Genomic DNA, 16,051 nt, shown 5'->3' with positions numbered 1-16,051 from the left:
ATGCAACTATTTAAATAATTTTTTTAAAGGAATTTTGATAGAACTATGAGTATTATAGTCTCCAGAGTTTAGTTTACCGTCTTGTTCTTTAATATAGCATGTTTTAAGTTTTAACATTATAGATAGATGATCCTTCAACCTATATAAAGATTTTGGACATTGCTAGCAAAGTATTGACAAGTATAACACCACAATATTCTACTTGATGTCAATGGGACAAAAGTCTTTTCAATTTTTTATTTTCTTATATGATAATTTGAAATAACACACCAACTTACCAAATATTTTCATGAATTGCAAAACCAAGTGTTAGCTTGTCACGCGTGGACCTCAAAACCCTCGATAATATACAAAGACGTACCTTCTCTAACGTGAGGGGTTGGGCGTTACTGATTGTCTTTGATCTTCTCCTTCCCTCTCACAATACATGCTTGAACCCGCCCGCATAGACAGATTTCTTATTGTTTCTCTTCGCCATGGCCTTTCCACCTGTCTCTCTCACATACGTCTAAGGATCTCGTGCGCTCCTTTTTGAGATGGTCTAAGAGAAATTTATGACACTTGTATCAAATTTTGCATCACTTTAATACTATTTCTCATTCTTATACATGTCCGTTTTGTTTGTTAAAAAAATATACATATATAAAAATGTCACATTTAATTAAGTATAGGAGCCACTCATTCGTGATAATAAAAAAATCAATTTTCCCATACTAATAGAAAGTGTTGGGTAGCATGTTCTGAGGTTAAAATTTTAAAACATAAATAATTTCGTTTTTAATATTTGAAATCATTGTACTCTCTTGTCTGGTTTGTAAATAGTAATGGATATTGTCCCCTAGAGGCTAATCATGTCGGATTTTGGAACCTTTTTTGACGCACGAGGTGTGTTGTATAATATAAACTAAGATATATATAAAATAAATTCAGATGTTGTAAATGTAAAGTGAATCCTTAATAGGATACTCATATGTAAAATCAATTAAAACTACGTCGTTTTGATTAAAATAATAATTATTTTAGTATTTTATCTTCAACCATCTCAATTAGTTTAACCCATTAGTGTTCGCTTTCTCCAAATCCGTCTGCAAATATGATCAAGAAACAGTAAAAGTTTGAATCTCCAATGGAGAAACCAACAAAGCATAAGAAACTAGACTACAACTATTGTTGCCAGTGTCAAAAATCGACATAGTTATAAATACTTGAGCAAAAAAGATTTAAATTAATTTTTAATTAGTTTTAATCAAAGCAACGTTATTTTGATAAGTTTCGCGTACAATGTTACGTATTTAACAAAACAATATTCACTTTTTCATTTCTATAAAAGGGAAAAATGGATATTGAATATGGTGTTTTCATGCACCTTAGTTGTTGGCATTATTTTTGTTAATTTATTTATACAACACTAATCATTCATTTATATATCTTTCCTGACTTTACACTATTAAAATTTCAGTGTATTTTACAGCATGCATCTTGCTTGTATGATGGTATTCAAAACAATTAAAAGTATTTCAGGTTGAAAAGTATACTAAATGTTATAGCTATATAGAATTAATTAAAAGTCAGAAACTATAAAAAAGAAACAAAAGTCAGTTTTGTTTTTTAAAGAAAATACAATAAAAGACAATTTTATAATAATATTAATAAATCAAATAATTGAAAAGCTATGAGATGCCTACACCAAGACTCCAAGACCCACGCCTTATCCATCAAGCTACTATCAGTTTTTTAATGGTTTTAGCAAAAGCGGGCTTCAAGCATATTGGTATAAGGTGGTTGATTTTAGTGAGGTTGATAGTTTAAGTCTTATAACAGACAATGACGTAGATTTACGAGCAGAATCAGTGAGTGTTAGTCATTTATTTAAAATTAAGTATGTAATTTTGGCCTTTTTTTTCGTTTTCTTTTGCTTTGTTAATTTTTGTGTGTTTATGTTTTCTAGTCTTGCTACTGCTTGACTCGTCCCCGGCAACGTGTCCTTTGGACCCTTCGCCTGCCCGCCACTAGTGGAAGCACCTTGAAGGGAATTTCTATCGCGAAGGATTCAATCCAGCCAGGGACTTGATTTTCTGTGTCGGTTTGTAATTTTGTCTCGCTCTGTATAGTTTCTTACTAGTCAGGTTTATGTTCATAAAATATCAGTCGATCAAAAAAAATATAGAGCATGTAATCTTTTTATATTTTAAAGGAATAAACTAAAGAATATTAAGCATAAAGCATTAACATATTATTCGTAAAGCATTAGCGTCGGATTACGTCTTTATTGAAGTTCAAGGCTGGTTTAAGTGGAATTTAACATTTATATAGTTCAGGGCTGGTTTGTGAATCGCTAATGCACTTATAAGCTATTTTATAATTTATTGTGAAAAGTATTTGTGTATCTATTTTTGATTATTAGCTATTTTATAATTATTTATGTATCTATAATTATTTTATAAGTATTTATAATTATTTGTGTATCTATTTTATTAGCTATTTTATAATTTGTGTATCTATGTTTTAACTTATTTAGATAGTATATGAACAATGAGATGAGGAGTATCTTACAATACTAATAAAAGAAAATATTAATGCTTAGGTGTCAAGCCCACATTACTTCTAACTCCTAATCTTTCATCTCATTCATTCTAACTATTCATGGGTCATGGGTCAAAATCATTTTGTCAATTGGGTTATAACATAGTGTGGATTTTATTCATTATTGTGTTAAGTGTCATTTTCATACCCGAGATTTAACCAACTACGCAACTTTAGTACCTTAATTCATAAGTATTTTGAGAATTAAATTAATTGAAATAACAAACCATATTTATTTTTAACATTTGACAAATCTCGTGTAATACATGGGTTCAAAAGCTAGTTATATGATATTTATTAGAATAGTCATTAAGTATTTGTGTGATAATTATCCTGATTTTTTTATAATTAAAAAAGAAATGAAATGCAATGCTAGCTTTACATTTTTCAAAAGTTGAATTTGTAGAAACCATTGATGTTTTTTTTTGAACGACTAATTTGGATCACTCATGGACCACTGGAGTATCATCGTGCTACGAGTGGTACCACGCGATCATATCCACCACCAAGCCACCAATTCAGGAGGAAATTCAATATTTGAGAAAAACCCCCTTTTGTGAGATTAGAACCCAGGATCTTATGGTCACTAAGTCTTATCCCACCACCAAGATACCATTGGACTAGAAGTCCTTTTGGTAGAAACCATTGATGTTGATTGTGAGATCTTATTTAAAAGAAAATGAATATTCAAATGTAAGATGTTAAAGCCTTAAAGGTGTGAGTTCATGTGATACTTTTTGTTTGGGTTTGACGAGGTCCGAGAGTCTTTAAGCTACAAAGATAGAAATTCATACACCAAAATTAGTCTCTTATCAAACATTGTGCTTGCAATATAAAAGCATATGTAACTCTTATTAAATAATTGACAAAGAATAAACTAACAGACTCGGTATCTAACTTATAAAAATGCATACATCTAGTCAGACTCATAGTCTCATTCAAACAATTTAAAGATAAGTTCCAATACGCATAATCACAACGAATTGCTCATTTGCTTGCATATTCTAAGTTACAAGCATATAATCACATCGATACATAATAGGGATATCATTTCTGTAGTTTCACGCTTTAAACATATAAAAATTTTAGAATATGTATACTCCATAAAAATTCATTCATTTGAAGAGTAACCCAATTTGATTCATATATAAGTTCTATTATGTGATTCATGCTCACTCTTGATTGACTTACTAAAGTCAAATAGTTATTAGTGTCTATATTATGCACATTTCCATATTTCCACAAGATATAAACCTGTAAACATGTCTAGATCATGTTTACTTACATACCGGGATTCATTTGGTTTCAATTAAATGTTCGTTATAGAATTTGGACCTACTGATTATTATTTTGACTCGCTAAGAAAAGGATAAACTTGAATTATTCCCATTATATATTATATTTCTTGGTTCAAATACCCCCAAAACACATCAAATTAGATATACTTGATCCATTAAAACCATTATTGGGTGAATAGGATGGCTAAAACATCATTTAGTCATTTTAAGGCTAAAATGGTATAAAACAACCCTTTAACCAACTCATCAAATTTTCATCATCAAGTTTAAGTATTTGTGTCTAACTGCATTTCAATGGTGATATTACTCAGTTTCAAATATTAACAATGATCAAAACACCATTTGTGGAAATTTCCCCTATGGGTCAAATAATGTCAAACTTTACCAAGAATTCAAATAGGAAATTCTTGATATGTAACCCTTATTAACGAGTTTTAATAGTCCCTAGACATCATTGTGATGTTCTTTAAAGAATAAACACCAAACATATTTATATTTTCAGCTCCTATAATTGATTCTATTTATCAAATGTGATGACTTTAAGTTAATATAACCAAAATCCATGGGATGACTATTTTGCAACAAATGTATGTAATTAAGGCTTGAAAAGCTTACAAAGATAATTGTGTAGGTTTGTATCACTAATGAGAGTTGAGATGACAATTTCGAGCATTTTAAACTTTAATTTGAAGTTTTCACAATAATTCATCATTTATATTTAAAAGGCTATATATTAGAAAAAAAAACATATTCGAATTTATACGTCCCAAAATCGGGATGTTACACATTTCACCCTACTTATGATCATGGATCATTGGTTCATCCTACCATGGACTCATCGGTGGGGTGTGCCCAGTCTGTGACCCATGGGGTGAGAGAACCACATGCACTTTTAAAGCACATATCTAATTATCAATAAGGCATCCGCAAAGGATAGACTAGATTGACCAACCTCGATACAACTTGTCATACTCATTATGTGGCGTCCTTGAAGGCCTGAACCTACCTCGATACAACTTGTCATAGACTCATTATGTGGCATCCTCGAATTCCTAACGCATATGGTCGTTGATCATCAGTTTTGCCTTATCATGAAATCAGCATGCAGCCAAGCTCCTACATAATGTGGTTCGAGAAATGCAAGTACTTTTAGCACACACCTTTAGTTAATTGTTGAGAATGACGTCCCACAAATTCAAACTTGGGAGAAATTTGTATCTTGAAGCATATACGCGACTAGAGGGCAAGGAAATTGGCAAGGAACCATTATTCGGGGTTGGCAAACCGTTCAGGAGACTTGGATATGTCCTGAAAAAAAGCTGGGATCGGTTGGTTTGATAATTGATCAAACATGAGGTCTGAGGTAGGTCTCGATGGGATTTCGCAGGAAGAGGAAGTCCGGTTTCAATAAACACGGGTGGTCGAATTCAAGTGGTTACGGTCCATGGCGATGGCGATGTGAGGTAACGTAGGGTTAATGTCTAACAATGACAGCGGTCGGGGATCATGACACAAAAGAACTAGTTTCTTTTATATACGCTATCTTAAACGAATATCTCATGTACTAAAAAGTCATTTCTTTTCCTCCTAATCAAAACAACTATATATATATATTTATCAGTTTATAATAATTCCAAAACCATGTATAATATTATATTATAATATAATATAACTTAAGTGACTACAAATTAAATATGAGCTCTGCAAAATCAATTGTATTCTCCATTCATTCATGCCATCTGGTCTTCCCTATACACATACTCTGTACATATTCTTCACACTTAGATTCTTTTTATATACATATATATCGATCTATCTTTGATCTTATTTTGATGGATTCATTAATATCTTCTTAACGTGTGTTTGCTTGCAGATCGATAACCAAATCCATGAAAACTTTTAATTCGCACTCGATTAGCAGCAACAAATCTGGGTTTACGTTTACCACCTCACAGGTTAAATCTAAAAGCTTGATCTTCAGTATTACTTAATCAACTGTTTCTTGACTACTATATATATATATATATATATATATATATATATATATATATACTTTCATTCACAGGTGATTGATGAGCTAAAGGAGCTCATGTCCATGGCGATCCCAATCACCGCAATGAACTGTCTCGTGTTTCTTCGAGCAGTTGTTTCGGTTTTGTTTCTCGGCCGGCTTGGTAGCTTGGAGTTAGCCGGCGGTTCGCTGTCGTTAGGGTTTACTAACATCACCGGCTACTCGGTTCTAGTCGGACTAGCGTCCGGGCTGGAACCGGTGTGCAGCCAGGCGTACGGGAGTAACAAGTGGGAGCTGTTGTCTGCGTCTTTAGTTCGTATGGTGTTCATCTTAGTGATGGCGATCATACCTATTGGTATATTGTGGATTAAGCTAGAGCCTATTATGTTATTTATGGGACAGGACGCAGCGATCACGTCAATGGCTGCGACATACTGTATTTATTCGTTACCGGATTTGGTAACAAACTGTTTGTTACAGCCGTTACGGGTTTATCTACGGTCACAGGGGGTGACGAAACCGATGATGTGGTGCAGCTTGATAGCGGTTGCGTTTCACGTGCCGTTGAACTACGTGATGGTGGTGGTGATGGGGTGGGGTGTGGGTGGGGTGGCGGTGGCTTCGGTGGTTACGAATTGGAATATGATGGTGCTGATGATCGGGTATGTGTGGGTGTATGGGAGGTGGAGGTGGAGGTGGAAATGGATGGGTGGGAATGGGATGTGGGCATTGGTGAAGGTGTCTGTGACGAGTTGTATGGGAATATGCTTGGAGTGGTGGTGGTATGAGATCGTGACCGTTCTTGCTGGATATCTCGATAATCCACGGTTGGCAGTAGCAGGGACTGGGATATTGTTTCAGACAACTAGTTTGATGTACACGGTTCCCATGGCCTTGGCTGGCTGTGTCTCTGCACGAGTAAGCTCTCATGTTTTTTACTTTCTTTTTTAACTTTTTTATCTTTTACCAAGGCAGCTCATATTTTTAAATTTTGAGTAGTTAAGTGTTATAGTTAAAAATAAGTTTAAACGGATTCATTGCCTTAACCTATTTATAAAAGTATAAAACGAATAAAAAGTTTTACAATCATGTTAAATAAGTTAACAGTCGATTACATTACACGTTTACAAATCATTTATAAAATCGGTAGTTTCAAAGCCTTATTAAATGTTATATAATGATTAAATACAGATACAGATTATAATGTTTTGTAACTTTTATTTCAAAGCCTTATTAAATGTTATATAATGATTAAATACAGATACAGATACAGATTATATAAGTTCATAACAGATAACTTTCTTTTGATTCAATCCTTGTTGAACTTCATTATGTTTTCTCGCAACCAAATCTTAAAAAAGAGTTGAAAAGTTTTTATGTGGTTAGTCGGTGAATTTGTTGTTTGTTTTTGTTTTTTTATTTTTATTTATATTTTTTTTTGTTGATGATAATATGAAAGTTGATGAGATGAGTTGTGTAAAAATAATTAGAAGTTATGAAATAAAAAATAATTTTACAAGATTTATCAAATTTGATAATTAGAAGTTATGAAATATACGAGTTGTGTAAGCCTATACTACTTGTATAAGTCATATACTACTCGCATATACCTATACAACTCGTATAAGTTACATGCTCATCAGGTTTACCTAGAAATGTTGAATTGATACGAGTCGTATAGGTTTATACAATTAGTATCAATGAAAATTACCTAGTGTCTGGCTTTGGAGGTAGTGTCCAAATAACCAAATAACAACCCCTGTTTTAATCATGTTAAACATGTCGTATTGTGTTATTCATGTTATTGAATTGGTTATGTTCTAGTTTGTTAAAAATAACGTGTAACCTGATTATTGAAATGTTTATTTTAGTGTTTAAAAAATGACACATTTAGTTAACTTTTTATAAATCTTAAGTTTAACCATACATAAAGACAAAAGACTTGTTGCTTTAGTTTTAAATATTATTAGACTTGAAAGAATATATATACGTTCATGCTTACATCTTGATGGGAAAGGAACTACGTATAATTCAGTATATAAATGCTCGAATCCCTTAATTTCTTTGTGATTGATTGAGCATCTATATTTTATTGTCATTAAGAAATTATTAGATAAAGGATTAGACGAAAAGATTCGTATTGTTGATTTAGTATATTCTGAAAATAATAAAATATATCATTTTGATATTGTTTCTACCATAACTATATATATATATATATTTATATCTTTACTTGTAACATATAAAACTTACGAGTGATAAATATTTTATGCTAATAATAACCGTATATGTGTTTTCAACTTTAAGGTGGGTAACGAGCTCGGAGCAAAGAGACCAGACAAGGCAAAACTAGCAGCTCTTGTGGCTTTGGGGTGTGCTTTCGTAGTCGGTTTCATTAATGTGATTTGGACCATCGTCTTTAGGGACAAATGGAGTGCCCTATTCACCCATGACCCCATGCTCCAGTCGCTTGTTTCATCCGTCATGCCCATCATGGGTCTATGTGAGCTTGGCAATTGCCCCCAAACCACCGGTTGTGGGATCCTTCGTGGGACCGCTAGACCTGTGGTTGGTGCACGCATCAACCTCGGGTCCTTTTACTTTGTGGGCACCCCAGTGGCCGTGGGCTTAGCCTTTTATTACAAAGTTGGGTTCAGTGGTTTGTGGTTTGGTCTTTTGTCGGCTCAGTTTGCGTGTGTGGTTTCGATTTTGTATTCGGTACTTGTTCAAACGGATTGGGAAGGCGAGGCTTTGAATGCGGAGAAGCTAACGAATTCGACTAGCGCGTTGGAGATGGTCAAGGAATGTAATGATGCGGATAGTGATGATGAAAACGCGTTTTTAGTATAAACTCATGATGCACAAGTTATGATGTCATTGGAATTTGGAATGCAAGAAGAGATTGCCAACATGAAATTGATCTTGTGATTTGATTTTGATTTTATTTATTTAGGAAAACAGGTTGGTTTATCTGACTAAATTTTAATTATGTCTTATTGAAAAGTTTGGTAAAGGAATATTGCTAATGCTTTGAACCTAATAACTTCGAACCATTTGAGAAGACAATTTGTACTACTACTACTACTACATAGTGGATTAGAGAATCATACGCATGTAATATGTTCCAATATACTCTCTAGTATAAAGAGATAGGGGCAATAGTGCCTTCACAATCACTCCACGTTTTATATTGTAATATTTATTTTCACGTTTGAATCCGATTATAAGAATATTTCTCCTTCTTGTGACAAGAATGACTCATGTAATCTAACCAACATGTAATATTTGTTAACAAACTTTTATCATACTTTAAATATTTAACTTAAAGAAAAGGCTAGATACGTCAACAAAAAGGTATTGAAAAGGTTGTTTCTTCAATTTGTATAGAGTTGAGGGACAACATAGGTGTATTACGTGGAAAGGGTTAATGGGTCTAATAAATATCATGCATTAAGATATGGGCCAAAGATTTTCTTTTTTGGTACTGTCTAGATTTGTTGTTGTAGATAATGTCCAAATGCTAATGCTACTATAGCTTCCACTACTTTATTTTCTTTTGTTTTTACTTGTATCACTTCTCCATTACAATTTATTTTTTGGTTTTGTTTTCTATTGAAACACACACACACACATATATATATATATAGGCAAAGTCTAGAATGAAAACCCAGTTGAGTTGTTAAAACCCACGAAAACCCTATGTAACATCGGTTTTTTTTGTTACATGTAATATATGTTGTAACATTTAATACAAAACATCGAAACATTAAAAAAAATTGTTTTGCTATTTTTTAACATTTATTTACTAATTTTTTTATATGTTTTTAGGAGAGAGAAAAAATTATATTTATGTTAACATTTTTTATTAACTTTAATTGTGGACCACAAGATTTAATCTTTAATTAAAAACATGTGGTTGAGAATGAGTTTCTAGAGTTTTCACATCTCAAGTGGGTTTTTATTTTAACCTAACCATATATATATATACACACACACACACACATAGGGGTGAGATCTAGAGAGAACTCCTCTTAAAGAGAGAACTAGAGAACTAATAAAAACTATTTTTAACTTTTTTTAAAAAAATATTTTGCGATTTTTTTTCCTCCTTCTAATAAGATGATATTGTTCCTAAAAAAACCGGCGATGTAGTGCATATATGTACTAATATGTATTGCATATATAAGATAGTGTTTTATTGCATAAAATACAACACAATTGCATTATGCAATACACACTATTGAATATATGCAAATACAAGCATTAATAATTGTACTCGAAACAAACTATCGCATATACGTAATACAACACTAATGCACATATGTACTATATTGTTTTTTTGGTATTTTTGTATATAATATAACACTATTGCACTAATACAATACAAAAAATTGCATATATGCTATTCAACATTATTGCACATTTCAAAATACATACTACTGCACATATGCAATAAAAAAAATCGATGTATTACATATATGCACTACGCGTTTTTTTTATTTTTTTATATTTTTCGAGTAAATGGTAACATAATATAAGAATAATAGCAAAAAACGGAAATTTAAAAATATTTTTTTTAATTAAATTAAAAATATTTCTTTATTAGTTCTCTAGTTAGTTCTCTTTTTAAGAAGGAGTTCTCTCTTGATCATCTCCCTATACATATATATATATATATATATATATATATATATATAAATTAATAAAAATAAAATACAGTGAATGAAAACACTACTACAAAGATATATTCAAATTTTCAAACATGATATTAAATAAACGAACATGAACAAAGAATAAAACACATGACGATAGAACAATTCTTAGCGAGGCAAAGATTACCAAATCGACATTTCATTAATTAAAAGAAAATCTAAAATGGTCGCAATTTCCGACTTGTATAAAATATGTTTAGTGAGTGAAGAATCTAACTTTAAAGAAGAAAAACTATAGGAAGAAAAAAAAATACAAGGCAGGGGAATGGGGAGTATAGAAAATAAAACACAAACAGAACCAAAAACAGCCTTCTTTCTATGAACATCTTCATGGATCTTGAAATCATCAAGCTCATTATTCTAATGTCTGGTCCGTTGAAAATTGTCCGAAAATATCGGGACACGAATCCCACTTAGCTTGTTCTCTAGCCTCCCAATATCCCCCAGTATAAACAAAAGTATCACTTGCTTTATCCTTTGCAAACCATTGCGGCTTCCACCCTCTCTCTTGCATTTTCCTAGCCTGAATTATATCACGCTCGGTTAAGATGCTATATCAAAGGTTTTTAACAATTACTGAACCATGTATAAACAAACATGTACCTGCCGTTGGCGTTGCTCTAATCTTAGCTTCTCTGCATTTGCCCTTTCATACTCACCGTTTTCTAAACACCTTTGATCTGGTCTTAGCCTTGAATCCGTTGGTGGAAGCTTCTCCTGAAAAAGATATAAACCAACAAATTATCAAATTAATATTTTAGAAGAAAAAAAGCATTGATTTGCATAGAAAACTAGAAGCACCTTTAGTCCGGGGGTGAGCTCGTTTAAAGTAATAGCAAAGCGAGTTAGGTTATATCTTGTGGGAAATTTTGGAGGTTTGCTTCTTCTCCAGAGCAAATGGGCATCTGAAAAGGGATCACCTTTTCCTTTGCCAGAACAGTCTCCGTTAACAAAATGCATACTTTCGTCCCATTTTCCGATTAAAGTTGCTGCGGTTTTTCCACTCCTATCTTGAACAACGCCTTGTACCTGCATAAGATTAGGTTTCAAGTCAAAATTGGTGATGAGACGACATGCAGTGAATCATGTTTCTACGCGTGGATTTTCAATTATAGAATTGCACGAACACGTTAAATAAATAAGCATCATTTTTAACCGGCAATGATAGAGCATGAAGAAGCTACACCCTGAACCAACTAAGGGGCCAAGTATTTTCTTGACAATAGAACAACAAGCCTATAGACATCATGGAAGGATAATCTTAAAACTACAAAATACAGATAATAAACTCATCCGATCAATCCCCACACACCTCTATTCCATCAAATAGTTGTGGTCTTTTAGAACAGTAATGCTGGATCATCAAACTCATCATATATAGACAGTAAAGGGGGCAATGCTGACCCAAACACTAAGCTATAGGTCGATATGGATTTCTAATTTCAGTCATGGGTTATTTTGGGTTAAAAGAAAAGTTACAGAATGGGTCACACTGAGCCAAGGAAATAGAAAGAACGGGTCAGGTAGCAGACCGTTCAGGTTTTCTCTCACGCTCTTCACCCTACCCACGACTACGATCACACATCTGGTCTCTGTGTTAGTGGGGTGTTTGTGTTTAAGCAATCAAATCTCTGGTCTCTTTATTGTTGGAGCGTTTCACAACCCTTTACAAGTCAACTCCCCCCCCCAAACCAAAAAAAAAAAACCAACTCGTCCTCGACTCGTCTCTCTAGTTCAAGTCTTCGTTCGATTTGCTTCTATCAAGTTACAATTTTGATTTTGCATCTGTTTACGATTATGTCGCCGTTTCTTCAAATTCCATTCTTTCATTTATTTATTTATTTTGATTTTGCTAATCCAACATCATGCCATCTGGAGTTTATGAGTTGATCACCTGATTTGGGAATTAAATATGTTCTTGTTGCAATTATAATGTCATGAATTTTAGTATATGATGATTTGAACTGTGTAGGGATAATATTCATTGCCATATTCTTTGATAGTCATTGCAAGGTACTCACTACTCAGTAATTGACATGTTGAACTATATATGGCAAGATGGGTGATCTTCTAAGTCTGAGCTGAATACCACCTACGCTCATGAACCAGCTGAACTGTTGGCCATTCAATGAATCCTGGTAAATCTTCAATTCACATTTTTTTCCCTTTGCAAGATAATGTATGTTTTTTTCTTTCTTTTTTCTTTTTTCTTTTTTTTCTTGCTTTACTTATTTGCGATGCTTTTATGCTTCTACATGCAGTAACCACTGCTTATACTAACCATTTTGTAGGAAATAGTGGCTGCTTTCAATGATCGAGTAGAATGCATCAGTGTGGCATACTGGCATTTCACAGAAACCGCCTTGGTGTTGTTTAAATTTGTATATCTATCATTTTGGGTCAAACCCATTCCGACTAACCAAATTGATCATTTTTAAGACGGCCCGTTTTGACCCGTACCCAATTTTATCAGAACTCGTTTCTGACCCAAACCAAAAAGGAAAATTTTTAGAATGGCCCATTATAACCCTTTACCACGCCCAACCCAGCCCACCGCTTTGCCAGGCTTAATAGACAGTATTTGTAGCAGGTGCGCAAACCAAAAATTAAGTAACCCTAATGCTAACTACCAAACCAACGTATCCAATTTCCGTAATTATTGAAACAGAATCTAACAGGAGACAACGCACGACAGTCAATACCAAATAGCAGAGTGAGGGCAGATAATACCTGCATCATAACTGATACAGGTGAACTCTGAATGCAAGTATGACCTTATAAAATCTATCTGCTATTACCTATTGCAATTTTAGATAAGGTTAAAAACTGAAAATTGTCTTTCAAGTTGACTGCATAAAAAAGAAACAGAAACACACCATTATGATAGTGTTATTAACTTCTTGTTGCACTACTAACAAATCCATCAGAACTAAGACTTCAGAGAAGGCAGAAAAAAGAAAAACCTGATGTGGGTTCCGCTCTATAATAGACTGCTCCTTGAACTTCAGCTTGCATGAATAATTTTGGTTCCCTTGGATACGCATCGTGCCATAATGGTCACAATAAAGTTTCCCCAATATAAGATTGTATATGGAAGTTGTAACCTGAAACAAGATCCAAGTATCCAACATTACCTCAATCTTACAAAGAATAAAAAAACTGCCAATAAGCATTTATTCAGTACCTTATTCCACTGAAAAGTTTCACCATCATCAAATTTCAAAGTCAAAACCCCAACAGGGTCAAGCTGAATTGATCGACCCCAAAACTTGCTTTTCAAGTTGCTATCTCCCCAAAATTTCCATCCTTTACCCTCACAGTGACATGCTACAATCATAGGATGATGACTCACCTGTCGCAAAATTAAAGGATTTAACATTTCACTCTAAAAAGGCGAAGATAATAATTCACGGTCTTAGTGAAGAGTAAACCTTTTCAGAAAAGAAACGAAGACCTTTATCTGGATAATCCGCCTCATAAGTCTCCCCGAGCAATGGATTAAAAGGTTTGCAGCTTCTTTCTTCAGTAGATGCATATCCAGATACTGCAAATGCAGCCACATTCAAAATCCGCATAAGGCTGTTACCCTAAAACAGATTTCATAACAAATTGATGAGACTCTTTTAAGTGCTAAAAGATAGCATAACTTCATTAAATCAAACAAACTCACCCTTTTGCCCCATTCATATGCACGGTCAAGAAGATAAGAGTACTCCAAATCCTCAAAGCACTTTTGCAAAGAAGAAATAGGTTCGTTAAAGTACACAGGAAGACACACTTTGGTAAGATCTTTCCCAATATTATCTTTGATCATTGACCAAAGACTTACACCCTTTTCTTTCTCAACAGGATCCGGCAACTTCTTACGTCTCTTAACACGAGGGAAACTAGTACCAACTGATCTAATTGAAGCATCAATTTCTGGTTCATTGATCAGAGCATCTTCATCATCAGATGTGAAAGAAGATGATCTCATGTCGGACCCGCTACTTCTAAAAGAGCCTGATGATAAGAAGTCCCGAGTGTCAAAGAACGCATTATCTTCATCATCTGACTCTTCTTCTGCAGCATCACCCCTATCATTATCATCCTCCGATTCACTCGGACTTGCATCTAACAAATAATAAAACATATAAAATTACAAAAGAAAATGAAGAAAAAATTAGACTCTCGTATTACAATTTCACAAGCATACCGATGTATTTCTCTTGCCTTAATCTTGAAGTCGCACCGACCTCCTTTGACAACCTTTGACTCTCGTCAACTACCGTGTTCTCGAGGTCAACCTTTTCTGTCTACAAGACACATAAAACATATTAAAAGTGGTACATATGATTATAATACGGAACATTATATTTACCTCTAACATCCGCAGCGTATCCATGAGAAGCAAATGCTTCTGTTTAAGAAGCACCAACTGATCTTGCATTGCAGCAAACTCAGTAGTCATAATAGTCTCACTATCCTGAATCGCCGCTTCGCTCACACCTTCTTCCAGCAACCGTTTCCTCAACTTCTCCGTCGAGAGTGTAATGCCGCCAATCGGCGCCATCAACTCGCTGTTCGACATTCTAGGAAACATCCCCTTGACAGCCTGCAAAGCCTCCATCCACGCAATCCGATCGTCCCTCGTCTCCGCCCGCAAATGCAACCGTTTCGTCCCCGTAAAAATCAAAAACCTCCTGTCATCCGACCTGCTCTCACGAACAGACGACACCTACAACCCGTTGACCAAAAAAGTCAAAATTATTCAAAATTGTTAAAATCAAATAAACAGCTTAACAAATTAATAACGGGTTACCTTCAAATGGACTTCACCGACGGGTTTCCGGTGGGAATTAATAATATTAATACTTGAATTCCGGTGGCGAGATAACCGACGGAAAGACTCGTCGCCGATAACCTTAGCGCCTTTCTCGGTTTCTTTAGTGACGAGAATCTTATCAGGCCCGTGAATCTTGTAATACGAAAGGACCCCATCTTGTAAAACAAACCATCTGGGTCTCCATCCTTTGCCGTAATTGACCCACTTATTTAAAATCCCGGATATCCCGTTTCCGACGATGTCATTGATCTTGACATCCCGTTGATCTCCGCTGGTCAGCCTCATATTGCTGTTGGGGTGACTGTGATTGTGATTGTGATTGTTTTGATCGGAGGAAGGAGTGGTCGGCATGGAGCTGTTGTTTTGATCGGCGGGAACGCAGCAGAAGGGATGCATATGATGATGTGGCGGTGGTGTTGGAATTGGATTGGACTGAAGGGTGGTGGTGAGTTAATTAAGGAGGCGTGAATTACGGGGGTCACCGGAGGGAATATACTATTACCGGCCGGTGGTGGTGGCAGTAGATTAAAAAAGACGTAAGCAAACGCCTTTTTGGACCGACTCACATGCTTTTATTCGATTCTAGTCTTCTACCATTATATTTACCCCTTACCCTTTCTTC

At 34.4% G+C, this 16,051-nt stretch overlaps 2 protein-coding genes across 2 annotated transcripts; one reads left to right on the top strand and one right to left on the bottom strand.

Annotated features, from left to right (window-relative positions):
* The first annotated feature begins 5,760 nt into the window (after window positions 1–5,760).
* On the top strand, window positions 5,761–8,836 carry LOC143536065 (protein DETOXIFICATION 54-like). The gene is made up of 3 exons (XM_077030148.1): window positions 5,761–5,836; window positions 5,947–6,810; window positions 8,200–8,836. Exons 1-3 carry the CDS (start codon window positions 5,771–5,773, stop codon window positions 8,740–8,742), a joined length of 1,473 nt encoding a protein of 490 aa, XP_076886263.1. The 5' UTR covers window positions 5,761–5,770; the 3' UTR covers window positions 8,743–8,836.
* A 1,874-nt stretch (window positions 8,837–10,710) lies between these two features.
* On the bottom strand, window positions 10,711–15,840 carry LOC143536064 (oxysterol-binding protein-related protein 1C-like). The gene is made up of 10 exons (XM_077030147.1): window positions 15,406–15,840; window positions 14,965–15,321; window positions 14,800–14,899; window positions 14,275–14,717; window positions 14,036–14,191; window positions 13,789–13,956; window positions 13,568–13,708; window positions 11,406–11,633; window positions 11,208–11,321; window positions 10,711–11,127 (listed from the first exon to the last, which is right to left on the bottom strand). Exons 1-10 carry the CDS (start codon window positions 15,823–15,825, stop codon window positions 10,960–10,962), a joined length of 2,295 nt encoding a protein of 764 aa, XP_076886262.1. The 5' UTR covers window positions 15,826–15,840; the 3' UTR covers window positions 10,711–10,959.
* Between the last annotated feature and the right edge of the window lie 211 nt (window positions 15,841–16,051).

The sequence above is a fragment of the Bidens hawaiensis genome, unplaced genomic scaffold (genome assembly GCF_021521415.1).
Source record: "Bidens hawaiensis isolate Kalapana, Puna unplaced genomic scaffold, B.hawaiensis_p1.1 tig00010732_1, whole genome shotgun sequence".
Classification (NCBI taxonomy): domain Eukaryota; kingdom Viridiplantae; phylum Streptophyta; class Magnoliopsida; order Asterales; family Asteraceae; genus Bidens; species Bidens hawaiensis.
This window is presented reverse-complemented; position numbering and strand designations above follow the sequence as displayed.

What these genes read in the sequence shown, in the direction of transcription:
- LOC143536065 (XM_077030148.1), top strand. Translation starts at nt 5,771, where the DNA reads ATGAAAACTTTTAATTCGCACTCGATTAGCAGCAACAAATCTGGGTTT. An exon ending in TTACGTTTACCACCTCACAG is followed by an intron (nt 5,837 to 5,946) that starts GTTAAATCTAAA and finishes TTTCATTCACAG; the next exon opens with GTGATTGATGAGCTAAAGGA. An exon ending in CTGGCTGTGTCTCTGCACGA is followed by an intron (nt 6,811 to 8,199) that starts GTAAGCTCTCAT and finishes TTCAACTTTAAG; the next exon opens with GTGGGTAACGAGCTCGGAGC.
- LOC143536064 (XM_077030147.1), bottom strand. Translation starts at nt 15,825, where the DNA reads ATGCATCCCTTCTGCTGCGTTCCCGCCGATCAAAACAACAGCTCCATG. An exon ending in TCGGTGAAGTCCATTTGAAG is followed by an intron (nt 15,322 to 15,405) that starts GTAACCCGTTAT and finishes AACGGGTTGTAG; the next exon opens with GTGTCGTCTGTTCGTGAGAG. An exon ending in TTCGTTTCTTTTCTGAAAAG is followed by an intron (nt 13,957 to 14,035) that starts GTTTACTCTTCA and finishes ATTTTGCGACAG; the next exon opens with GTGAGTCATCATCCTATGAT.